The sequence below is a fragment of the Castanea sativa genome, chromosome 10 (assembly GCF_040712315.1).
Source record: "Castanea sativa cultivar Marrone di Chiusa Pesio chromosome 10, ASM4071231v1".
Taxonomy (NCBI): Eukaryota; Viridiplantae; Streptophyta; class Magnoliopsida; order Fagales; family Fagaceae; genus Castanea; species Castanea sativa.
This window is the reverse complement of record NC_134022.1, coordinates 2376069-2403649: the sequence shown is the minus strand read 5'-3', so window position 1 is coordinate 2403649 and position 27581 is coordinate 2376069. Positions and strand designations below refer to the sequence as shown.

At 35.7% G+C, this 27581-nt stretch overlaps 2 protein-coding genes across 2 annotated transcripts; both read left to right on the top strand.

The window, feature by feature from the left end:
• The first annotated feature begins 5086 nt into the window (after positions 1 to 5086).
• LOC142613281 (LRR receptor-like serine/threonine-protein kinase FEI 1) lies at positions 5087 to 21917 on the top strand. The gene is made up of 14 exons (XM_075785568.1): positions 5087 to 5262; positions 7675 to 7907; positions 8403 to 8538; positions 9441 to 9512; positions 9603 to 9674; positions 12899 to 12970; positions 15925 to 15996; positions 16114 to 16185; positions 16567 to 16664; positions 16942 to 17109; positions 17233 to 17565; positions 18860 to 19105; positions 20055 to 20188; positions 21174 to 21917. The coding sequence occupies exons 2-14, from the start codon at positions 7811 to 7813 to the stop codon at positions 21390 to 21392; spliced, it is 1791 nt and encodes a 596-aa protein (XP_075641683.1). The 5' UTR covers positions 5087 to 5262; positions 7675 to 7810; the 3' UTR covers positions 21393 to 21917.
• Positions 21918 to 24050: 2133 nt separating this feature from the next.
• On the top strand, positions 24051 to 26259 carry LOC142611668 (11S globulin seed storage protein Jug r 4-like). The gene is made up of 4 exons (XM_075783767.1): positions 24051 to 24353; positions 24445 to 24686; positions 25027 to 25674; positions 25756 to 26259. The coding sequence occupies exons 1-4, from the start codon at positions 24056 to 24058 to the stop codon at positions 26158 to 26160; spliced, it is 1593 nt and encodes a 530-aa protein (XP_075639882.1). The 5' UTR covers positions 24051 to 24055; the 3' UTR covers positions 26161 to 26259.
• Positions 26260 to 27581: the final 1322 nt, after the last annotated feature.

Below are 27581 nucleotides of genomic sequence, written 5' to 3'. Positions count from 1 at the left end.
GGGATTTCCCTTTACTTTTTTTTCATAATTGCTTGGATGATCAAATATGCTTAAATGTTTTATTTTTTATTTTTTCTCTTTGCAATTATGTTGATGACAAATAACATGACAACTTTGTTTAGTTTTCTTCACATGCTTAGATGAACATGTCTAGGCTAGGAATTCTTTGTTTACATTGATTTCTTGGATGAACATGTTATTACCTTCATGCTTTCTTTACATTAATATTGTTATCTAACAAATTTCACTTTTTGTTTCTCTTTGTGTCAAATTCCCCTAACAAATATTTGCTTACAATTCTTGCAAATTAACATGTTTGATGACATGTTGTTTGTATTTGTTTGACATGACATGATATTGGCCACTTTAACCTATGAAACCGGTTTTACTAGGCGAGATGAGTGCTTAATCCCTTCCCATCTCATAAATTAGCCTCCGAACCAAGATTAAGGGTGTGGGGGCTAAAAGGACCTAAGTAAGTATTTGGGCATCGGGCTTTGTTGATGGGCACTAGTTTGTTTTAGACTAAAAGCCTCTTAGAACTGTAACTCGGCCCATGAGTCGAGAGTCCGAGGATTCGTCCGAGGTCGAATATCTCCTTGGACAGACCCACGATGACCCTGGGATTCGCCAAAAAGATCAAGGAAGAGTTACGGAAAAACCGTTGGTTAAGAGGAGGATTTAAGCACCTTCCAGATGCAACGGTGTGAAGGAAATATCTATAAAAAGGCTGTTACCTCCACATTAAAGACCCTGCATCTACCTCCCTAGCCGCATTAATGGGGGAGTGACCCCTGAATAGTAGAATTCAGCCTTCTTGCTATAATTTAAAGACTTCCACAGGGTGGTGGATGGGACAGGTGGCTAATAGGGTGATTTGTGTGACACGTGGATAAAGAGGGAAGAAGAATAAGTATTTAAGGAGGAAAGAGGGCAAAGAAAAGGAGGGAGAGAAATATTAAGAACTGTGGCCTTTGAGAAAAGAAAAAGACAAATAATATATAATTTGTTCTCGGCTCACGTCCGAGGAAGTTTATTTTTCCCCGTTTGTCTTTTATTTGCAAACACTGTAATATTTTAGTCTGTTCACCAAGTTTCAAATATCACTAAACTAGATTGCGAGCCCACGCTCTACAAATTTCATTGTTTAAGGCTCATTGGGCCTGAGCCCACGTGTGTTTTTAGGTCCAGGCGCAATTGTGCACTTACAAAGGGTTCTAGACTATGCTATTGTATATGCAATTTCACATTCTTTAGAATGTAACTGGGAAATAAAGTAATGTAATTTATTTTTCTTAGATTATATCTAAGACAAAAAGCATTGAAAATTTTTGTTATACAATTGATGTAAATTGTCACATATATTAATACAGCATAAGCATTTTTTTATATTGGACTTTTTTATTTTTCCATTTAGATTAAATAAGTGGTGACTCCATGTAAAACCCTTGATCTAGGGGGGAGTACATTTTACAGTGAATTTGACATTTTGAGCCTTACGATCCCACCCGTTTGTGCGGGTTAGGCTTAGTTTGAGAAAAAATTGGCGGGCCAAGGTCGCGGTCGGTCACAATGGGTAAAATGACACTTTTCAAACCTCGACAGGTAAAGTGATTTTAGGTCAAACTACAGGTGAGTTTACTGCAATTACCCTTATGTAAAATCTAGTGAATTTTAGATTACAAAGTTACCCGTATCATAAAAACAAAAAATTCTAGATGTCAACTTTAGTTATCTTTTTTCCCATTACAAAAGTAGAGAATATGAATATATTTTGAGTTCAATTTCTCCATGTATTGCTTAGTGAAGAAATGTATTTCTCCATGTATTGCTGTCTGTCGTGTAGTAAAACTGTTTGCTGTAGAAGTTGTCTGCTGTGCATTAAAGCTGCTTGCTGTAAGGCCTTCTGCTGTGCAACAAAGTCGTCTACTGTGAAGTTAAGTTTTCTGTCGTGCTAATAAAGCTGTTTGCCGTGCAGTTAAGCTTTCTGTTGTGTTAATAAAGCTTTCTACTGTAAAGCCTCCTGTTGTGCAATAAAGCTGCCTGCCATGAAGTAAAACTGTGTGCATTTAAGCCTTCTGTTGTGCAATAAAGCCTTATGAAGTATGAATGACTACTCTTCATTTTTGCTGCAGAAAAACTTTTCTACTTTCTACACATAAACAAATTTAAAATCCAAGGAAAATACCAATCGAGCAAACGTTAGGTTACATGGGTTAGCCAAATATATACATAAACATATTCATAAATATACTTATATGTATACACAGAATGTGAGAAACAAAATATATGTATATATATACTTGTGGCAGGATAATGGGTCCGAAGTAAAACACGTAACAACACATATAGAAGAAGGTTTAGGCATGAATTAGATAGCATAATAGCTAACACAGTAAATATAATAAAAAGTTACTACAACAGAATAACAAGTACAACAAGTAAAGATGTCACAGCAAGACAACCGATGTGGCAAACGTGATAAAAAAACATGCTCGACAGATATAAGTTATAATGAGAGAAAACAAATATATTTGCAATCAAAATCAAGTACTGAATCTTCCCATAGAATAAGTAAACCAAGAAGGAACCCAAACCCCAACTTGAACAATCTTGCCACAGGCTTCTGCCATAAAAGTTGTGCATTTTGGAGAATAGGCCTAAATGGCTACTAGCTATCATTTTTTGGAGATTTCAAAGAGTGGGTTTGCTAAGAGGGAGGGAAAAGATGGTCTATTGATGCATGCCTCTATTCCTGCCACGTTTTCTCTCTTCTTTTTACCACTTTCTTTCTTTTTCTCCGTTCTATTTTTTTTTTAACTCTTAGTTTCCTTACTACTCTCTTGCCGTAAGTTGTTTTTCTCACTTGGATCTTTTCCCTTAGGTGCTTCCTCTCTTGGGTTCCCTTCCCATTAGGTCTCCCGTCCCCTTCACCTTTGGGTTCCTCTTCTTTTCTCATCCATGGCTACCTCCTTTTATAGTGATCAAATTCAATGGGATTTCTCCCTTTTGCCCTTAGGGCTTCACCAATTGTTTTTGATTCGTTGTGGACATCCATTCAAGACTACCTACTGACCCATTGGTTGCCCAGACCACTGCCATTGCTCAGTTTGTTTGCCGCACCATTACTCATTTCATAACAAAACTCATTTTTGTTTGTTCTTGCTGTATACCTCTACTTCTTAGGCTATCTCAGTATCTAGCTCTATGGCATGCATCAGATGGTCCCAACCATTTATTACTTCTTTTGTGTAAGATACCATCCCAGTAAGGTATACTCTCAAAAGAAGTTATGGCAGGAAACCAAATATAGACCCTCTTTTCCCCTCACCACCAAACCACGCCATTTGAATCTCCTTGACTGTGGGCCCACCTCCCTTGTATTGGCTGGGTACAGGTTGGTGGTGCCCTGACCTTTTTGTTGTTGTTCCTTTGTCTTCTTTCATTCCCACGTCATTCCTGCCATAGCAGATTAATTATGTTTCATCTTGTTGCATGTTTTTTTTTTTTTTGGTCTTATTTCTTCATGTGTTCCTGCTGCATTTGTCATTTTCTTTGGTTTGACTTTGCTTTCCTTCACGTGATTCTTGTTGCTGACATTTCATGCTGCTCTTTGTTTCTTTTCACCGTGTTTCTTCATATTAGCTTCCACGCCTATCTTCTTTTCCACAAAAGGATTTGGGCCTTTGTGGGCCAAATAATAATGAATGGATCAAAAAGGTTTTGGGCCCAATTTATCCTCATCTGCTGAAGCCATCCTGCAAGAGAACTGCATTCTGCAGCAAAGCTATATTTTGCGGCAGATTCGTATTCTGCGACAGATTCGTATTTTGCTGTAGATCGCTACTTTTTTCTTTAGACCTTGCTTTTCATTGGGCTTTCCTCCTATGGGCTTTTGCATCTTGCAACTTATTAGGCTTTCTTCCTCATAAGCTTTTAGGTATGAATTTGCAAAAATGGGCATCGACAAGAGGTAAATTGTAAGAAGGGCAGAAAATCATATTGAAGCTGCAAGTACACGTTAGAAAATGATAATTTTGTGTATATATTATCACATCATTTAAAACTTTAAATATCTTAATAATATGTAAATTGTTAGATTCATAAAATAACATCTGTGAAATAGATGTAAGAAACAAGATTTGAAGTATAGAGTAGAGTATCATCCTTATAATTGCAAATAAATCAAATTGTTCATAAACAACTCAGTTTTGGTTTGATAAAAAATTCATTCATGTTTGTTTGTTTATAAATAAATCAAACTTAAATTATAGATTTAGGTTTGTTTAATAAAATGGGCCCAAACCAAGTAAAAAATTTGTTAACGAACAATGTTGTAAATAATAGGACTTGATACGAGGTTCACAAATAAATCTTACTAAGACCTTAATTAATTGAGAGTTGAGGCCTATCGTTCAAACCAAATTGGTTTGATATTGATTTGACGATATACTTAGGGTCTGTTTGGGATCCGCTTATTTTGCTGAAACTAAAATTTTTTTTCTGAAAATACTGTAGATAAATGTAAAAGTTAATTGAAATAGTATAATGAGACCTATAAATAAAAAAGTACTAAGATCTATGAATAATAATAAAAATAAGTTAAATAATAAAATAAATTGGCAAATATAATCTATCAACCGAATTCATTTGATAATGTTTAAGCTTGATATAGTTCAAACTTTTAGACGCAGTCAAATTTAAAAATTCACTACTGGACAAAGTTCGACTTGATTACATTCCTCCATGTACTTTTAAAAAGGATGGGCGTTGAGAGTTGAGATGAGAAACGCAAAGCTGGCATCGCATGGCATATGGGGGCAAGCTGGCACGGTTTTAACTTGACTTGACTTGTGTTGTTGCTTGCTGTAGACTGTGTACTTCACAAAGTCCACTACTTTTATTTTCCACACATATCATGGAAACGGGAAAAAAAAAAAAAATGAATGGTACACGGGAGTGTCGCGAGGCGTCGGTCGCACGTGCGCAAGGTCGGCATAGGCACGTGTGAAAGTGAATGACATGTGGGCCCCCACCACCTCAAGCATCTATTCCCTCATCTTATTGCACACACTTCTACTACTACTACTACTTCACTATACTCTCTCTCTCTCTCTCTAATTGTATTCACACAAATCTCAGATACTTCAACACACACTCTGTCAAAGAGAGAGAGTGGTTTGGTTTTGTTGCTATAGCTCAATCTGCATTTCTCTCTCTTTCTTTCTCTGTGTTTTGCATCTCAGATCCCGAATCCCAACGGTGCGTTTTGATCTCTTCACTGTTTTTCCTTTGATTTTTAACTCAATTCCACCAATTCTGTACCACTTTATAGTTTTTTTAGCTGAGTTTGGAAGTTTAAGCTGTTGTGTAGTGTATGTATAAGCATAAATAAGTGTTTTTTTTTTCTTTTTTTCTTTGTAGAGAGTAGTATATGCAAGCTATTGGTTTCTTGAATAATGTTGATAATTCAACACTAGTTGTTAATTTTATTCCAAAGTTAAATGGGTTTTTTTTTTTTTGTTTCTTTTTCCAGTAATATTCAAGACTAGTATAAGTTAACTGGGTTTTTTTTTTTTTCATAATGTTTGATGAGACTGAGGCTAGTATAAGTTAATAAATCAAGAGTAGTTGTTAATTTTGTACCAAAGATAACTGGGTTTTTTTGTTTTGGCATAATGTTTGATGGGGTTTAGACTAGTATTATTTGTATAAGTTACTAATTCAAGAGTAGCTGTTAATTTTATACCAAAGATAACTGTTTTTTTTTGTTGGCATAATGTTTGATGAGGCTGGGACTAGTATAAGCTGTATAAGTTACGAATTCAAGAGTAGTTAATTTTATACCAAATATTAACTGTTTTTTTTAAAAAAATAATGTTTGTTGAGGCTGAGACTAGTATAAGTTGTTAAAGTTATTAAATTCAATATTAGTCAGTTAATTTTTTATTTTTTCAATTGTACAGATTTTTTTTAATGTCTAATGTTTGATGAGGCTGTATTTTTAGATGTTAGTTAGTTTGATTTTAGGCTTTTCCCCTCCTAAAATTGTGATTTAGAAAATCTAACTATTGTTTAGATTTCTTTAATTTGACTGTAGATAATTTTGTTGGGAATAAGTAATTGAACTGGAGATGCTCTGTTTTGAATGCTCTAATTTAGCCGTTATTGGGTCATGAGTTTAAGTTTCAATTAGTTAATTGGGATACTCGTTGGAATCAGTTTCCCATGGTGGCTTGGGAATCAAGAAGCTATTGCTATTTAATCAAACTTTTGTTGGGAAAGTGGTTGTCACGTAATACGATTGAAGACATGGCTTTATGGAGGAGGATAATGGTTATAAAATATGGCTCCTCTGGTGAGTATTAGTGTTTGGGTGAGGTAAGTGGGTTGCGTGGGGTGGGATTCATTAGATATGATTTTGGAGATGGCATGAAAGTTAGATTTTGGCATGATTTGTGGCAGGGGGAGGCCGCCCTTAAGGAGAGATGCACAATTTGTTTCTAATAGCAATAGATAGTGAAGATATAGTGGCAGATTATGTAGAGTTGTGACACGAACTTTTTTTTTGGAATCCTTTCTTCATTTGTGCAGTTCAAGATTGGGAAGTAGATTTTGTGGCAAAGTTATTGGAGGATCTTTATGAAATAAAGATTTGGTATGGCAATGTTGATAAATTGGTGTGGCTCCCTTCGCAAAGCAAAGGCTTCCACTTGAAGAGTTACTACAACATTTTGAAGGGGGGGGGGGGGGGAGGGAGAGCAAGTTTTTTGTAGAAAAGCATTTAGAAAGTTTGTGTCCCACCAAGGGGGGCTTTCTATTCATGGTGTGGTGTCGGAGGATTTTGATAGTTGAGAATTTAAGGAAAAGGGTCAGAATTATTACAGAATGGTGCTTCAAGCGTAAAATTCATGGGAGGATTATATGTTTATGCTTTGCCACAATGGCTATAATTTTTTGTTTTTTTGGAGCTTCCTAGGTGATGCCGAATTTGTTGCAAGAGTTGCTTGCGTGTTGAAAGGGTTGCTTTGGCAGAATAGGTCATATTGAAATTGGCTCCTTTGTGTCTGATGTGGTGTCTTTGGAGAGGACAGAATGCTTTTTGAGGGGCAAGAGCTAAGTTTGGTTAAGCTGAAATATTTATTTCTGAAGCATATGATTGGACTTTGTCGTCTAATGCATTTTCTGTGGCAACTCACAGCATTGCTAGAATTCCTAGAATTTTTTTTCTAGCTTTGTGTCCTTTTTTTTTTAATAAATTTTTTCTTATCTTTGTGTATTCTTCTTTTCTGTTTTTGTGCTGTACTTGTTGTATACAGCCGTATTCTTGCGTAGCACCTGTTTTAAATTTGTCAACAAACTTTACTTATCAAAAAAAAGAAAAAAGTTACTGTTGTGTCCAACCACAAAAAGGAAAAAGATGCAGGTAGTGTGGTGTGGTGTTCTATTTTTACAGGATGAAGTTGGGGTGTACATGATTTTATTTGCAGCTATTCTAGTGTCTTTATTGTTCTGAAGAAGTTTCCTCTTTTTTATGTGATAATGCATCCTTGGAAATTGATGGTATAATAGAGCAACTGACAGTATAGATGACTTATTATCATGCATTTGCCTGGTATATCTTCTTGAGTAGGTTTCTTGTTGCTACTGTGACTAAAGTTTCTTTGTTTTCAGGTATATCTTTTCTTTCTTCTGCAGCATCTAGATGTTATCACCGCCCAAATAACAATATGTTCAGAGGAGGCATTCCAGAGCTTTGTGTGTCAGATGATTTATAGTAGCTGTATTATGCTCAACCACCAGTGCCACTATGGACATCTGTCTGATGAAATGGAAAAAACTGTTGCTTCTTTGCATTCTACTGATTTATATCCTAATGAGCAACAGTCGAGCTCTCAGTCCTGATGGTATGGTGATATATTTATGAATTTGTAATTCTTTTTCTACTATTCTTGATAGCTCAAAATGGTACAGTGCTGATGATTTATATATTTTTGATTATTATATATACATTTTATCAAAACCTTGGTACTAGTAATGGAAATGGTTTTCTTCAAATTATTGCTTGTTCTTGCATAAGCCACTGGTTGAGTTTGGTTGGAGTTATCATTCTTATAAGTTATAGCTCAGCTGTCATATTTGTCTTTGACAATGCCGTCATTTAGATATATAAAAAAGTGAATATATATACATATATGTATATATTCTCCATTATGATATGATCTTGATAACGATAAATATTGCCCTTTTTTTTTTCACCTCACTAGGTTGGGCACCAATTGAAATTCTAGGTGAATGTTTACCTTGTTTGCTCAGTCTATGCTTCAAGCAAGAAAGACGGACATGTTCTTTTATTTCTCTCTCTCACTTTTAATGTGTCAAGTTCCCTTTGTGGTTTGTAGGTGAGGCTCTTCTAAGGTTCAGGGCAGCAGTTGTTAGTTCAGATGGAGTCCTTGAACAATGGAGACCAGAAGATCCTGACCCATGTAATTGGAAGGGGGTGAAATGTGATTTGAGTTCAAAAAGAGTAACATACTTGTAAGTTTCTAGAATAACCTCTAAATATGCTTGTATTATCATTTTCCTCTGTTGCTTTTTTTTAATGCATAATTATTGATTGTTTATTTTTGTAGTTACTGATAATTAACCCAAAACATATTGCATTTTATCTAATTTCCATGTAGTCCTGGAGGGACCTTTGTTCTTCTTAACATATATCCGACTCCCTCATTGGGTTGCAGTTGCACAAACTGTTCCAAAAATTGGGTACCAAAATTTCCCATCCCACCAAATTGGAATAAGAAACTCCAAGAACTTCAAGTGTTCTGGCCAAATTCTGACCAATGGTTTTTATAACATTCTTAACAATTTAAAACAGTCATACTAGATTACATTAGGAAATTCTCCTATAAAAGTCTTGTTCCATCACAGGAAATTTTGTGGAATTATAAATTCCTAACTTGGCGAATGGGACCTAAAGTGATGTGCACTTGTTTTACATTCTTAAGTGCTAATTTTATTGAGTTTGAGGAAAAAGGTTTCATATTTAGGATCAGGCATTGGGTACTTTATTCTTCCTTTCAAGCCAATGACCTTTAGGTTAACTAGCACTCCCTGCTGTTTCCAACTAGGTGTCTAGGATTTGAATCCCTCACTCTGACTTCAGATCTATTTAAAAAAAAACTTTATTCTTCCTTTTGATGGTGAAAAATTTTGCACTTCTTAAAAATATTTTTTGAAAGTAGCATGTATCCTATTCTTTTTTAGTTAACTTCCCCTTTTTGCTTTTTTATTTTGTAAAAAATGTGTATCATATAATGCATGATGCATGGGATGGAGAAGTGGGAATGGAAACATGGTAGGACACAATTTACCAACTGCAAAATGTATTGCCTTTGAAACTATGATACTAACTCTGTTTGTTCTTGATAATCTTCCAGGCGTCTTCCGTATCACAAATTGAGTGGTTCTCTATCACCTGATCTTGGGAAGCTAGACCAGTTGAAGTTTTTGTATGTTTTTTTGTTGACCTTTTTTTGTTTAATTTGCTATGTTAAAATGTGATGCTGCAGCTGATGGTATTATGATGTATCATGTTGTAGAGCTCTTCATGACAACAACTTTTATGGGACAATTCCTTCAGAATTGGGAAATTGCACACAGTTGCAGGCAATGTAAGCACTTCCAATGGTTCTCTTATGACTAATATGTGTTCTCATGTTTGATAACTAAATGATATGTTCTCATGTTTGTTAACTAATGATATGTGATACTTTCTTCCTGAATGTTGAAGAAATGGCGTTAATTAGTTGTTAAAAATCATGAACTGGAGATAGAAATTTTCCTCAATATATGCAAACTTTGTGCATGTACATATTAAAATTGCTTGCTAGTGCATTAGAATGGTACATAATATGCCACATCCATAGTGTGATTAGAGGAAAGTAACCTTCTGTATGCCATTTAAGTCTATTAGCTCCATACCAATCAAGAAGAGGTAATGGTAAAAATGCCCTTCTTGAAGGGACACTTTATATGAAGAGGATGCTTTGTTGAGAAAGGTAGTAGACACAAAGTGTGGCAGTTTGAGGTTGGGTTGGTGTTCTAAGAAGAGTATCAAGAAAGGGTGGGATACTTTTCATTGTTTTATTAGCTTCAAGGTGGGCGATGATTCTTCTATTAAATTCTGGCATGATTCTTGGTGCGGGGGACCACCTTTGAAAGATACTTTTCCAGAATTGTATGGCATTGCATGTAATAAGGATGCTTCAGTTGTTAAGCTAATATCTTTCTCAGGGGATTATCATTGGAATGTCAGTTTTATTCAATTGGTTCAAGACTAGGAGTATAGAGTCAGTTGCCTCCTTTATGGATTCGATTTATTTTGGAGTGTGGAGAGGGGATGGAATAGATAAACTTTGCTGGAAACCTTCTTCCCAGGAAGTATTTGAAGTCTGATCCTACTATGAGGTCTTACATTCCAATTCTTGAATGTCTTTTCCATGGAATACTGTCTGGAAACCAAAAGTGCGTTTCTTCCTGTGGACAGTGACGTAGCGAAGAATTTTAACTATTGATAATTTTTAAAGGCGTGGGATTATTGTTATTGAGGTGGTGTTGCATGTGTAAAAGGGCTGGGAAGACAAGTAATCATTTGCTCTTACATTACTCTGTGTAGCTAGAGAGCTGTGGAATATAGTGCTTTCACTATTTGGGCTGTGGAGCTTCTAGCTAGCTGGCCAAGCAAGTTTAGTAGACACAGAAATGATCCCTCAATGTCTTATGTGGGGTATTTGGTGGGAGAGATGCTCGGACTTTTGAATGGAGTGAAAGATCGATTCATGACCTCAAGCTTTCCTTTTTCCAGACTTTATTTGAATGGACAAATGCATTGGGTGTTTTTCACTTTATTTCTTTTTCTGATCTGATTGATAGATGTACTTTCCATGCATCTTAGTTTTGTTGTTTTCCTGTTTCCTTAGCACACTGCCTGTGTGCTTTGGATTTTTGTATTCGGTCATTATTTTTCAATGAAGCTAATTATTTATTGAAAAAATAAAAAACAAAAAAACCTGCTTGGGAATTAATGCAATGAAAGTGGCATTCAAGCTTTGCTCAAACAAACCAGCTTCGTGAAAAGAATGAAAAGTACCCATTACATTGGCTATCACCACATCCCAACAGCTTTGAAAAACGGCAATTGAGAAACCATCCGATCCTGGAGCTTTGTTGCCATTCACATCTTTTAGTGCCTCAAGAACTTTCACTTCCTCAAAAGATCTCTCCAGCCAATTCACATCTTTGTTATCAAGCAAGTTGATATTTAAACCATCCAAGGGAGGCTTTCAAATTTCAGATTCAGAATATACTGCTTGTAAAAGTGGACTATTTGTTCCTGTATTACCTCTTGATTCTCCCAACTGTTTGCTCCATTGGATAATTTTTGGATACAATTATTCCACCGATGAGAATTTGTCAATCAATGGAAGAATTTCGTGTTTTTATCACCTTCTCAGTCATAACGCCCTTTATTTTGGTCACCATGAAATTTCCTCTAACAGCAATATGTCCCCCAACTGCACCTTAGCCTCAGTCCTTCTTGAACGTTCCTCCATTGAGAGATTCCCATTCTCATCCCTCTCATCCTGGTACTGTATTTCTGCTAATAACTCTTTTCTTCTCGATGCCCACGTCACCCAATTCCTCCTTGTTCCATTTTGTTAAGTCCTCCTATAAGGCTCTTAGCTTCTAGGAACGAATGAAGCTTGGAGTACCTATAACCTGATAAGTGATAACTCTGCCATCAAGCTTTTACTGTCTACAAAACCAGCAGTCTTCAACCACATATTTTCAAATGGAGTGAGCCCCCAAGTGTGATTGGGAGTCAGTCTACCTCCCCTGTCTACAACACGTAAGTGTGATTGTCTACTCCTAAGTGTTGTCGCTTAGGTAATGTGGGTGTTATTGCCTAGGGTTTATCTTTCTTTGTTTCTCTTTCTATTTACTGTTTTGACACCAAAAAAGCATCAAATTCATTAAAGATCCACTCTTTGATTCCCTAAAGCTACCTAAACACTTAAACATCAATCCCTATTCAAGAACCCTTCAAGATCATATTAAAAAAAAAAAAAAAAAAATCTAACTAAGTGCTGAATTTCTAAAGATCCTACATCTTAATTGGTATAAGAGCTCATTAAGGCTTCTGTTCTGCATCACTTTGTCTTCTGTCGATAATGCTTTCACAGTTGATATTTTTGCTCAGGGTGTTTTCATAGTTTATGGTTTATGGTTAACTTCATAGTTTTCTACTTTTGAATACTGAAAAGGTTCAGCAATGCAGCTTTAATCAAATGTATTCCATGGTTGGTAGAATACCATAACTTGATCACTGGTTCTTGGGATTTAGCCCCTTACAAAGTTGATTGTTCAAATAGAAATTCAAAGTACTGAGAATAGTCAAGCTTACATGGATTAATTAGTACTGGGAGAATACCTTGCTATTTCTTTCCATTGCTTCTGTAGAATACCGAGTACAGTGCCCTTGGATACCATTGAGAACCATGTGTGATCAATGGTCCATAATTAAATCATGAGAGCCTCTGCTTAAACTGTATAGATTTGTCTAACCCTTAGGCGGTTTGCTTTTTGCTAATTCAATAGTTAATAGTAGACATTGCTAGCTTGCACTTTGTTATTATTAAAGCTTCCCGTTGGGGCTCATGGCCCTTGTTAATTACCTGGTGCATGAATAAGATGTGATCACATTGTATTTGAATTACATATCAAGTTGGTGACATAGATTACAAATGAAGTGGTTACGTCGATATCTTGTATTTTAGAATTCACTAATCCTGTTTGTTTATTATTGAGAGTAGTAATGTTGATCTGTCTTCTACAGATTCTTGCAGGGAAATTACATGAGTGGATCTATTCCCAGCGAATTGGGAAACATTTCAGAGCTTGAGCATTTGTAAGTTATCTTTCTCATGGTTTTTATTGCTTTAATTATAATATATTCCAAGTATTGAATATCTTTTGAGAGTAGTCATTTATATTGGATTTTGGAAAAAAAGAAAGAAAAAGAATACGGTAATCACAAGGGAACATAATATTGATGTGACTTGACCTCTAAGCCTACAGTCTACAAGCTACATTGAGGAGTAATTTTCACTGTCAATGTACAGCGATTCGAATATTGGTACAAAATTTTCACTGATTTCAAAACTCAAATACACCCAAAGATATATCTACGTACTAAACACAAATACCACACCACAACACAGCAAGGAAATTATAAATCTCTTTTTCCTTACCAGCACAAATGTAAAAGATTGCAACAATGAACCAAACTTGGAAATATGGTGCAAGGAATATAAGGGTGTTGTAATCCCTTTAAAAGTTGGTGATGTGGCTTCCAAATATCACCCAGTATTGATAATTGGGTGGGCTTTCCTAAAGACTCTAGAACTTGGCCAATTTAAAAGCCACCTGAAAAAATCTGCATAGACTGAATTAGATCATGCCTCACCAATGATACTTCTCCATCTCCTCTACCAAAGCCCTTAAGAGCCATCATAAATTGCATGCACCAATAAAATCTAAGCAATGTTTGAATGTGAACAAAGATGTAAATTTAATCATGTGTGTTGGATCATTTATCATAACAATTGTTTCAATGCAATATATCCTGAGAAACGATCTCTCAAATGAAGTAAATTTTAACAACAAATTTGGTCCTATCATGATATTTGTTTTTTTAGTCAGTGTATTAGCACTTAAGATACTGCAAAGCATAAAAATCTCACTTTGGTGCAAACCCAATTCACCAAGAAACGTCTTAAGCCAAATTGCATCCTTTATTGTCTTTTGCTACCATATACTCTGATTTTGTAGTAGATAGCGACTCTTAACTGTAGGCACCTTCCAATTGATGCCACAACTAGAAACTGTGAAAAAATAGCTTGTCAAACCACTCTTCTTATCCAAATCACCGGCATATTCAGAATTTACAAATCTAACAACTGTAGTGTTATCACTAGATGATGCCTTGTAATATACCAAGTCAATGTCTCTAGTATTCTCAAATACCAAAAGACCCACTTCACAATTTGGCTACGCTCTATACTAAGGTTAGCCATGTATTTGTCATTAGTACTAAAAGCCTGTGAAATATTTGGACCAGTGCAAAATAGTACTAATAAGGAACACGAGATGTGCTGCTACTCAAATTTTGGTGACAACGCTAGTAAAACTTAAAAGTAAAAGCAAGTGAAGTACTAGTAGGCTTATATGAAAGCATTCAAGCATTCTATAATTTACTTCTTTAATGAAAAAAATAACTTGCTTGTCAATCCCTTTGATTTCCAATTCCCAAATATTCTTGTTAGCCACATCCAAAATTTTCATCTCAAACTCACTTTATAACTGAGCCTTCAACTTGTATATCACTATTAATTACTTAACTGTAAGGAGTATATTACCAACATACAAAAAAAAAAAAAAAAAAAAAAACTGAGCTGTGATATATACATGGTTAAAATACAGATTAGATTACACCCTTTAAGTTTGGTGAATTGTCATTTTGGTCCCTCAAGTTTTGTTTTTAATTGTTTTAGGCCTTAAAGTTTATGTTTGTTGTTAATGTTAATCCTTTCGTCCAATTACTCTGTTAACTATTACAAAATATCTTTTTAATGCTAAAAGCCCAACTCAGCATTGGGTTCACCTTTGGGCGGTGTCCCACATTGTTAAGGAGTTAGTTTGATGATGCTTTATATATGCGCATGATTTTTGTACTTTCGCTGCTAGTTAGTTTAGATACTCTGCTGTTTCCATAGCACACTGCCTGTTTGCCTTATTTTATTGTATTTTCTCATATCTTTATCAATGAATTTTTTTACTTATCAATATATATATATATATATATATATATGTATGTATGTATGCGTGTATGTATGTATATGTGTGTGTGTGTGTGTGTGTGTGTGTGTGTGTGTGTATTTGCAAGCTATCCTAGGATTTAAAATGCTTCGTTTGAGATGGCCTTGGAGTTCACACTTATAATACCTTCATCTAATCCTCCTTTTCTAGTTTACTTACCCAAAACAAGAAGGATACTCGAATAATTCTGGAAAGTATAAAATAATGAGATTAGGTAAAGATTCTCTAATCTCAACTCAAGTAAAGCCTTAATTCAAGAAATTTCTGTTTGTGAAGCCTTAAAAGATTTCCCCAAGCGGAGAGTCCACCCAAACAATGCTACTTTTCTAGATCAGACTGGTACAGAAATAAAATCTGGAACTTGGTGTTGTTATATCTGATCTGGATATTATGGCGTAAAAGAGAAATTCTCTGGCTTTTGATGGGATTGAGCTTCCTTTAGGCAGTGAAGTATCAATTTTGATTTCACTTTTTCATTGGATGTCTCTAGATAGTGTAGTTCTCTTTGGGAGATCATGGATTCTTTACATTTATAATTTATATTTTTTGGGAGCATCTATTATAAAACCTGTGCACTTTCAGTACCCCCTTTTATTTTATTAATGAGGATTTACTTTCCAAAAACAAAGGAGCTTAAATTATTCCTATCAAATATTAATTTAGAATGAATGAACCTGAGTTATAGTGACACTATATTCTTAAGAAGTTTCATCATTTTTATCAAAACTATTAGACAACAACAACAAACTAGTTAGGGTTGGCCATATACGTCCCAACATGTATCTGTAATGGAACTATTTCTATTAAAGTGACTAAATTTTACACTGTCCCTTTACTGGGCTTGGGACTGGTTGTGAACATTATATTTGACACTAAGCATAGACACAAGTGGAGTTATTTTATTTTTATTTTTCCAAATTATTACATTCAGGTAATTTTGTGTTCTACAAATGTGAGTTAATATTGTGTTTTCTGATATTACAGAGACATTTCAAGCAATTCTCTGAGTGGATATATCCCTGCATCACTTGGGAAGTTGAATAAGCTTGTTAATTTGTGAGTAGATCCTTTGGTCATATTGGTGCTTTAAAATGGTGTTTTATTAACATGTTGTTTGAATATGTTACATTGAAACTCCTAATTATTATTGTGGTCTTTTTGGACATTTTGAAGCAATGTGTCAACCAATTTTCTTATGGGACCAATACCCTCTGATGGTGTGCTTCTCAACTTTACAGGAAGTTCGTAAGTACAGCTTATCCTCATCTGTTATGTTCATAATAATATGTTCTGTTATGTGTTTTTTGATTATCAAGCCGCTTAGTGGCTAATAATTAAGGATAGCTTCTTGGGAGTCTCTCTATCTATTCGAAGTATATTTTCTTTTAATAAAATTTTCATTGCTGTTAATAAACAAGTCTATCAATGAAATATTACAAATTATTATTGATGAAAGGGAATGCAACGGATTCCTTCTGCTACTCTACTCTTGACAAAAATTTCTTTATCATCTGTAACTTGCCTTTGTCACTGAATGTTACATTAAGTTGAACAAATACATTAATTTAACTAGAAGCTAGACTTTGTGAGTAGCTACAGTTAATTTTTGAAAACATTATCTCGCAGTTTTGTTGGCAACCGTGGTTTGTGTGGGAAGCAAATCAATGTGACATGCAAGGATGATGCTGGAGGACCTGGAACAAATTCCCAATCTCCAACCTCAGGTAAAGTAGCATGCATAGGAACTTGATTGGCTTGTGTTATGGATGCAATTTTGGGATTATAGAGCTTTCAGATTCCATTTATTCGACTGAAAACTTTACTACTATTATGGTTGTCTTGCTAATTGGCGGAATTCATTAAAAAAAAAAAAATTGGCAGAGTTGGTACTCTTGATGGCACTCAATGATTTTTATGTTAAAAGATTTATATTTGACATTATTGTATTCAATACTGGATTAATGTGATGACTTATACTCTCTTGAATTTGACTTTTTGAAGCCCAAGCTCTGGGTGTAAAAAAGAAATACTCCGGGCGGCTGCTTATAAGTGCCTCTGCAACAGTTGGTGCCCTACTTCTGGTTGCACTTATGTGTTTTTGGGGTTGCTTTCTGTACAAAAAGTTCGGTAAAAATGATGTTCAAAGTCTTGCAATGGATGTCAGTGGAGGTACTCTTTTCTTAGCTAATATATGTTCCATTAAAAATCTGTTTTGAGTTATTCTTCATCTGCATCCATGTGTAGGAGTTCCTAGAATTCAAGATCTTTATTTACAAAATCTTATCATGTCAGGTGCATCAATTGTAATGTTTCATGGGGACTTGCCATACTCTTCAAAAGACATCATAAAGAAATTGGAAAGTTTAAATGAGGAACACATTATAGGTTTGGGGGGCTTTGGAACAGTGTACAAGCTTGCGATGGATGATGGCAATATATTTGCATTGAAGAGAATTGTAAAGATGAATGAGGGGTTTGATCGTTTTTTTGAGAGAGAGCTAGAAATCCTTGGAAGCATAAAACACCGGTACCTAGTGAATTTGCGAGGTTATTGCAACTCTCCTACATCAAAATTGTTAATTTATGATTTCCTTCCGGGTGGTAGCCTTGACGAAGCTCTTCACGGTAAGATATTCTCATATAGTAATCTTTTATTGGTGGGCCTGACATATAGCTCTTGTCAGGCTCAATGCTTGTATGCAGGGTATCCCTCTACTTAATTTTGAACTACAATCACCTAGAAACACATAATATTCATTGAGATGAAATTTATGAGGCCTTTGAAGAAAATTAGATCAAGTCCATTCCAAAATTTGGCACAATGTTGCTTGATTACATCGAGGGCAGTGTTTATTTCACACAAGTTGTTTTACACAGTTATACACCTGAAAAACCAGCTAAATTGTGACTTGAAGTCACTTGGAAATCGTGACTTAAGTTGCTTTTTCGTGTGTGTAAAACTATGTAAAGTAACGTGTGCAACAAGTGTAACCCAAAACAATGTTGCTTGATTTACTTATGGTGTTGACTGCTTAGGGCTGAGCTTTCATTCTGTTGCTTCCTGTTCTGCAAGGAATTATATTCATATGTTGGCTGCAAGCCTGCAACATATGTAATTAAAATTTCAATGGGTCAATAAAATTACATAGATCTTTAGTTGATGTCCACACAAGTCAAATATAAATATGACTTTAATCTGATTGTGCTCAATAGTGAAGGAAGATGTATAGGTTTATATATAATTTGTGGGTGGTCATCATGCATTACTACGGGTCCGTTTGAGATCTGCTTATTTTGCTGAAATTAAAATTTTTTTGCTGAAAGTATTGTAAATATAGGTAAAAGTTAGCTGAAATAGTACAGTGAGACCCATGAATAGTAGCAAAAGAAAAGCTAAATAGTAAAATAAGTTGGCAAAAATAATTTTGCCAAACGGACACTAAGAGAGGGTTTGGATCCAGCTTATATTTGCTGCGTCCACGTTTTTTTTTTCTCTTGGTTTCTGCTGCGGGGGGACAAGCGCGCAGTGCGCACACTGTTCACGTACTTTTTTAGTAATTTTTTATTAAAAATGAGTCCCACAGTACTATTCACACATTTAAAAATTATTTTGCTACACTGTTTTCAGTTTTCAATTTTCAGCAATAAGTTCTATCCAAACGGACCCTAAGAATCCAGAATATCCAAAAAATATTTTATAATTCCATCAAAATCTAGTTATAGCTATACACCATAGGATAGATATTTGTCTTGATTTTTGTAACATTACTCTCATTTACCACAGGTTTTTATTTTATTTTATTTTATTTTATTTTATTTTAAATAATTTTAATTTTATACTTTGTATTGTATTAAATTGTTGCAAAACATGAATCCCTTAGGTCCTGATACTAACAATGTTTCATAATCTGTTGTACAGATAGATCTGATCTGCTAGACTGGGATGCACGCTTGAATATCATAATGGGAGCTGCAAAAGGACTGGCCTACTTGCACCATGACTGTTCTCCCAGGATCATACATAGAGATATAAAGTCAAGCAATATTTTGCTTGATGGTAATCTTGAAGCTCGAGTCTCGGACTTTGGACTTGCCAAACTATTGGAGGACGAAGAAACCCATATAACAACCATTGTTGCTGGAACTTTTGGTTATCTGGCTCCAGGTATGCAATGTCTAGTGCAACCACAACTTGACCTTTAATTTTAAGCTTGTTGAGCATAAATGGCTAACCCAATGACCCCAAACCAGTGTGGAAGATCATTGATTCGATGTCGAACTATGTCAGACTGTCAGATACCCCCAAAAATTATAGATATACAATATGATGTATAAACTGGTGTGAATATCAGCTTTACTTATTAGTTGCTTTTTTATTTGATGATCTAAAATAAAGGGATTTGAAGAACAATTGTTATAGAAATTTAACATATGATTATTTGAGCTTTGAAGATTTTGCTCAAACAAAAAACACTTTTATTGTGGATTTGAAATAACATCTTATACCTAGTCATTTCAAGTTCACGTTCAAGCCAACATATTAATAAAGCTCAAATCCATCTATAAATTTCATCAATAGAAAAAAATTTACCATTTCATACTCAATTCAAGTCATTTAACTTAAAATTTAACTCCAAATATTTTGTTTTAAATGCTTCTATCCAAGTGAACCAATTCCATCCTTTTCCTTACCAGTTATACAGAATTTGCTTCAAGAAAGAAATGAAGATCTGAATACAACTATGTAGATATAGAACTGAATTGGAGGATTTAATTGGAATAATAAATAGCTACTGATTCAGACCTGACTTCCGTAAATTGGGAACTCCATTTGTACAAGGCTTTAAATGTAACAGTTCTGTTATTGTCTAGTACAATATTTGATAAATTTGACTTGCAACTCCCTTCATAATGTGTCTTGTAAATGTGTGGTGCTAATGTGATGCCTAGATTAAGTTTTTCTTTTTTGATATTTACATTATGATTGGACCAAGGACAAGAGAGGTTCTCGGCACGCATATGCTGGCCTGTTCTCCTTTGTGAAATATAATATGGATCATATGTTGTTTTCCCTTACGATCTATCTTTAAATCCATGTTTGACCCCACTGGCAGAGTATATGCAAAGCGGGAGAGCAACTGAGAAGACTGATGTATATAGTTTTGGAGTCCTGGTGCTGGAAGTGTTGAGTGGAAAGCGACCAACTGATGCATCATTTATTGAGAAGGGCCTCAATGTTGTTGGTTGGGTATGTCTTGTCCCTACACTTGTGCTTGTAGTCAAAAGACTCTTTAAATCAATCACTAAACTTGTCTTAAAGATCTAGAAATGGAAATCTCTCTTGTGCTTACAATGTTGCATGTTTTTATATCTCCCGTAAGTTGTAGGGTAAAATATAGTCAGCACCCCTTAGGTTTGGGCTAATACCAAGCAGGTCCAAGACATTTCAGAATTAACCGATTTGGTCCCTAAACCATATGCTAAAATACAATAATTTCATTTCCAAGAGCATATGGTTTAGGGACCATATTGGTTATTTTTGAAATATCTTGGACCTGCTTGGCATTAGCCTCAATCTCCAGGGTGCTGATTGTATTTTACCATAATTATATATATATATATATATATATATATTGCGTTGTTAAATTTGAATTTTCTGCTGCATATATTATGTAATGTCCTAGCATCCCTCTTAACTCCAATGGACCTATGTTTGAAAAAAAGCGGACAGGAATCTGTCTAGAGGCTGATTGCCCTTGCAATCCACCGTTGCCCCTGACCCAAGAGAGGGAGGGGGGTGGGTGGGGATGGGATGTCCAACAATGCACCTAATTTCCCTGGCAATAGACAAACAATCTGTACTTTGCTTTCCCAAAATTCAACTCCCCTCTTTGGACTTCATGAATTCTTATTTTATCAGTTTCTCACAATCCGTTTCTTAAAAGATGTAATAGAGAAAAAAAAAATCCGGATATAAAATATTTTAAAATTAATTGAGATATCCTATTTGTCCTCCAGTTTTGGAACAACTGATTTTGGATGTATGTTTAATTTCACTGGATCTGTAGCCATGTATCCCATTTTTGACAAGGAGCTTTCCTTGTGAGATAGGCTAGTGGCCTCCTGTATGCATAAAGAACCACACCCACCCGCGTAATTACCACAATTTTGGGCAATTGCACAACTTTTCTTTTCAAGCAGCTCTGCTAACCTGCTTTTTTCCTTTTTTGCAGTTAAATTTTCTGGTCACTGAGAATAGGCAAAGAGAGATTGTTGACCCACAGTGTGAGGGGGTGCAGGCAGAAAGTCTTGATGCACTGCTCTCAGTTGCCATTCAGTGTGTTTCTTCTAATCCAGAGGATCGCCCCACAATGCATAGGGTGGTCCAGTTGCTTGAATCAGAGGTCATGACCCCATGCCCAAGTGACTTCTATGATTCCAACTCTGATTGAAAGCCTTGTGCATAGATGGAGGAGGTGTGGAGTTTGCGTCCATGTATTTCTTGCGACTTACAGAAGTAATGCAGCAGTTCAAAGGGATCAAAATCAGCAAAGCGTCACTTCTTTATAATATTTGTTCATTCTTTCAGCAGATTTTGAATCATTGGGCGTGCTGCATCATCTGTGTCCCTTAGACCTTCTGAGCATTTTGTCAGTCATCAGGGTGCATTTGGCTACTTACACTGCTCATTCTGCATGGATGCGCAAAGACTTTTCTTTCTTCACGTGAATGGATTTCAACACGATTGAGTTTTTATTCAAGCTTTCCCCAGCCTCCCCCTCTGTTTCTTTTCCCATTTCCTAATCTGTAATCTCCTCTAGCATTTGTTCCTCAAAATTAAGTGTAAATGAAATCTGTGTAAATTGAAAAGGGCTCCTCCTTGCAAATGATTCTTGTTTATGCCATTTTTGTAAAATATGTTTTTAATACAATAATTAGTTCTCTGTTATACATACACACTCGGTGTTACTCTCGCAGATCTGTTAAAGGCTTAAATTTTCTTCTTCCTCTTCTTTTTCTGTTCTGGCCGAGTTTGCTCCGAACAGATTTGAGTACGTACGTGTAATGACTAACCAGTGTATAAATCAGGTGACTCAGGTGATATGCCGTAGTCATAGTATTATTTGGTAATAAGGCATAGTCGACACGTATTTGTTTTGGTGGTTCAAATCCTACACAATTTGCTACAAAAACTGAAAAGACCAGAAAGGTTTCTCATCATTGCCAGTCAGATTTTCATGGGAATTGAAGAAGATTCTGTTAACTGTGAGACCTCATCTGAGGAGGGTCCAAAGAGCAAGTCATTTGTCTTCTCTTTAACCCTGCTTTCTCCACGTAATTATTTAGAAAGAGTAAACTTGCATCATTGCCTGTCAGATTTTCATGGGAATTGAAGAAGATTCTGTTAACTGTAAGACCTCATCTGAAGAGGGTCCAAAGAGCAAGTCATCTGTCTTCTCTCTAACCCTGCTTTCTCCACGTAATTATTTAGTGAATGAGTAAAACTTGCATCTTGTGACTGACTGTTATTTCAAGTTGGATTATACTTTGGTTAAGCTTCTACGAGTGAGGTAAAATATTTTATCAAAGGATAGACTTGGGGCTTTGCAACGGGATTTTTTTATTTCAAAATTTGTAATTATTAGTCATTAGATGACTACTATACATTTTTTTTTTTGTAAATTTCCTAAGAGATATATTGAGTACCATCATTTTTTTTATTGATAATAGTTACATAAATTTATGGTGTCTATTTCATGAAATGCATTACTTAATAGAAGTTTATATCTATGTTTCATTTGAATTTTCAAGGATGAACCAAGTCAATTAAAACTAAAAAGAAGATTTCAATTGTTGCCGATCTTTCTTCTTCACCTAGTCCACCTTCTTATAATTATTTTTCCAAATAGTTAATGGACATTTTAAAACACTTTAGGTAATATCCTATAAATATAATTATATATCCACCCTCCCATTTAGCAAACTTAGCAAACTAAAGGGGATTTGAGAAGACATTTTTGCATTTAAGTGAAATATATAGTTTTATGCTGCAAAGTTTTAATGTTGATTTTTATTATTTTTATCTTTAACTTGGACTACAAAAAATGTCTAAGAAATATTTGACATAAGAAAATATTTCATTTTATGAAAAAACATTTTTAAGTGAGCAACCACATTGAGTTGCATGCTACGGGCAGCAAGCTAGGGCCGAAATTTTCTTTATATTCATGCTTACTGATAGACCCGCCACTAAGCATATTGTTTTTTTTTTTAATGCATAATCATTTATTGTTTCTTTCTTTAGTTACTGATAATTAGCCCAAAGCATATTGCATTTTATCTAGTTTCCATGTAATCCCTGAAGGGACCTTAAATTATTCTTCGTGCTATGACCGTTAAATGCATCAAAGGTGGTAGTCGTGGATTGTAAATGAATAGACCTCAAAAACAAAGTAGAAAAGATTAAGGTTGCATTTGGTATTGGCTTAAAAAACCAGTTTTTTTTTACTATTTAGCTTATTTTTGCTACTATTTATATGCCCACTATATTATTTCAGTTACTTTTTAACTTTATTTACAATACTTTCAATAAAAAATTTTCAATTTCAACTAAATAAGCTGTTACTAAACAAACGGTAACACGACCCATATTTTGAATGTGAAATTAAGACAAGTTGGGTATTTGAGTAGTTTTAAGACCATAAATTATTCCATAACTTTTTTGCAACAATTCTAACGTGTTAAATTGTGAGTGGTTAACTATTATTTACACATAGACCCGCTATTTTCCTTTACCAATCACATTATATCATGTCACAGTTATAATAAAAAGTTGTGAAAAATAAAGTTGTGAAAAATAACGTATAACTAAACTTTTGCTAGGTATTGTATTTGTCTCTTTCTCCGAGGCATCTATAGACACCTGCCCCAACAAAAATATTGAGGTGTAAAACAATAGCCATGCAAACTGAAGAATGGCTGAAGATTCCTTAACCATTGCAATGCATGTCATATGTATAATATTATATGCGTGTCCGGCCCTTACCAACATATCTCTCCTATAAATAGCAGCATCTCCGAGTCGCCACTTAAGTACTACCTCAAAAACAAAACCATGGCTAAGCTTATCTTGCTCTATACTTCTCTCTGCCTTCTTGTGCTCTTCAATGAATGCCTAGCTACTAAAACAAGCGGGCAGCAACAACAGTTCAACCGGTGCCAACTGGACAGGCTAGATGCCCTCGAACCAAACAACCGCATTAAGGCCGAAGCTGGTGTGATCGAGTCTTGGGACCCCAACGACCGGCAATTCCAGTGCGTCGGAGTGGCCGTCGTTCGCCGTATTATTGAGCCTAATGGCCTTCTCTTGCCTCAGTACGACAGTGCTCCTCAACTCATTTACATTCAGAGTGGTAAGCTACACTGAGTTTAGTTCTGTGCATGTACAAAAGTGCAAGTGCAGAACTGTATAATTTAATTAATTTGTGTAATGTTATACAACAGGTTATGGTATCCTTGGTGCCGTACTTCCTGGCTGCCCCAACGCATACCAAGAATCTCAACAACATCAACAAGGACAGCAGCCAGACCAGAACCAGAAGATCCGAAACTTCCGACTGGGTGACATCATAGCATTGCCCGCTGGAGTAGCCTATTGGTTGTACAATGATGGCGATTCGGAGGTTGTCGCACTCTCTCTCCTTGACACTAACAACCAAGCCAACCAGCTTGACAAGAACCCCAGAGTAAGAACTAATTAGAAATCCAAATATTATTTCCAATTAATATGTAATAACAATTAGTGTGAGTGGGAAGCTGCGTGCGTTTGCCATGCCAGTTTATACGTTCTTTTGTTAGTTTCGTGCACTATTCACGACACTTACAAATTTTATTTTAACAATTTTTTTTTTAAAATTTGAATCTTATGATACAATTCACATATTTAAAAATTATGTTACTATAGTATTTTCAGTTTTCAAATATTCAAATAGAAACCTAATCCAATTGTATAAAAATCTAATCCAACTGTATGATTAAAGTGACGATATATGCATCTTATATGGCTGGCTTTGTATACATATGTAGCACTTCTACCTTGCCGGAAACCCAGAGGATGAATTTCAGCTACAAGGTCGAAGCCCACGAGGACAACGACGCCAGCAACAACAAGGCCAAGGCCGTCGCGAGCGTGGTCAGCAGCAGCAACAGGGACAGGGTAACAATCTCTTCAGTGGCTTCCGTACTGAGGATTTGGCTGATGCTTTCAACGTGGATGAGGAGACCATTAGAAACCTTCAAGGCTTCCAAGAAGACAGGAAGAACATAGTGAAAGTGAAGGGTAGGCTTCAAGTGGCCAGGCCGCCAAGGTCACGCGAAGAGCGCGAGCGATTAGAAAGACAAGAGAGAGAGCAAGAGAGAGAAGATGAGAGGGAACAACAACGTGAGAGCCGCCGCGGTGGACGTGAGGAGCGCGAGCGAGAGGAGAGACAACAAGAGAGAGAGGAAGAGCGAGAGCAAGAGAGGGAACGACGTGAGAGCCGACGAGGTGGACGTGGACGTGACAATGGCATTGAGGAGACTCTATGCACCTTGAGGCTCAGGGAGAACATCCATGACCCTTCACGAGCTGATGTTTACAACCCCCAAGCCGGTCGAATCAGTACCCTCAACAGCCACAACCTCCCAGTCCTTCGCTGGCTTCAACTCAGTGCTGAGTTTGGAAGGCTCCAAAGGGTAATAATGTTAATGAAAGCTGCGATTAAATTAACAAATATTATTTCATTTTTTTTTTTGAAATTTAACATATATATGCAGGATGCTATTTATGTTCCACACTGGAACCGGAATGCACACAGTGTGATCTATGTAGTAAAAGGTCGTGCCCAGGTTCAAGTGGTTGACGACTTTGGTCAAGCTGTGTTTGATGATGAGCTACAGCAAGGTCAAATATTAACCGTACCACAAAACTTTGCTGTGGTGAAACGAGCTAGTAGTAGTGAGGGTTTCGAGTGGGTGGCCTTTAAAACTAATGACAATGCTCAGATTTCTCCTCTCGCGGGACAAAACTCTGTCCTCAGGGCCATTCCAGCGGACGTACTAGCCAACGCCTTCCAACTTAGCCAAGAAGATGTTTCAGAACTGAAATCTAATTTGGATCAGCAAGAGATCACTATAGTAAGACCCTCTAGATCTTCTTCTCAGAGGAAGGCTATAGCTTAGATGAAAAATCTAGTGTAACTGTGTCGAAATAAATCACAGCTGCGTGTATGTTTGTGAGCTTATAATAAGTTAATAAAATCCTATATATATGGTTTGTTCGGCTAAATTTTGTTTACAGATCTTTTCCTTCATATTTTCGCACAATGATACTCAAACACTTCTACTACTAGAGAGAGAGGGGGCGGTTTTGTTCTGTTGTTATCTAGCTCCCCTTTTTTGTTTTTTATAGTTCAATTTGCATTTCTCTCTCTTTCTCTGTGTTTGCATCTCAGATCGAACCGGAACCCCAACAGTGCGTTTTGATCTCCTTACTTGTTTCACTTAGATTTTAGCTCAATTCCACCAATTTTGTACCACTTGTTATTTTTTGGTAGCTGAGTCTGAAGTTTAAGGCTTTAAGCAGTAGTGTAGTGTATGTAATAAGTGAATTTTGTGAGGACAAGTCAATCTGAATGAGCGTTTTATTTTTATTCCCATTAGTCTTGTGGATGGCTTCTCTTAGTCTTTGAGTGCAGAGAGTAGTGTATGTAAGCTGTTGATTTCTTGTATAATGTTGTTAATTCAACGCTAGTTGTTAATTTTATACCAAAGTTTAAATTTTCCCCCCTATTAATGTTTGATGAGGCTGAGACTAGTATAAGTTACTAATTCAAGAGTAGTTTTTAATTTTATACCAAATATAACTGGTTTTTATTTATTTTAAACATAATGATAAGACTGAGACTATTATAAATTGTAAAATTTATTTAATTCGAGAGTAGTTGTTAATTTATACCAAAGATTAACTGGATTTTTTTTTGGGCATAGTGTTTGATGAGGCTGAGACTAGTATAAGTTGAAAATTTATTAAGGTCGTCAAAATTCCAGATTCTTCTTATTTGAAACCCGTTGAGCTTGAGGTGTACACAAAAAGTTAAGATTCTTGAAGAAGGGTTGCGGTTTCATTGAGACCTTATGCTGCGTTTAACGTTTATTCTATTCAGTTCTTGCCAACCCCATTTTTTGGTGAAGCTTTGCATTGGTTGGTAGATAACATACCTAATCAAGGGAGTTGCAAGAGTGAAATGATTTTGTCATTTGATATCAATAATGAGACATTCGAAGAGCTAGTATCGCCTGATCATTGCTTGGATGGAGAGGATTTTGGGAGACTTCTGTTATTTAGGGGGAACCTAGCTTTGATTAGATTTGTGAGGGTTGATGAAAGAGTCTGGAGCGCATAAATCCTGGAATAAACCTCTTGTTGTGCCAAATAAATATGTGCTTTTCGATGGCTTCACCAAGCGTGGTTTAATTCTATCGCATGAAACTTTTCGCAAGAAACATGTTTGTATTCAAAATATTTCATTTGTAGCAATTATTGCCGCAATTTTGGGCAATTGCACATTTCTTCTATTCAAGCTGCTCTGCTAACCCACTAT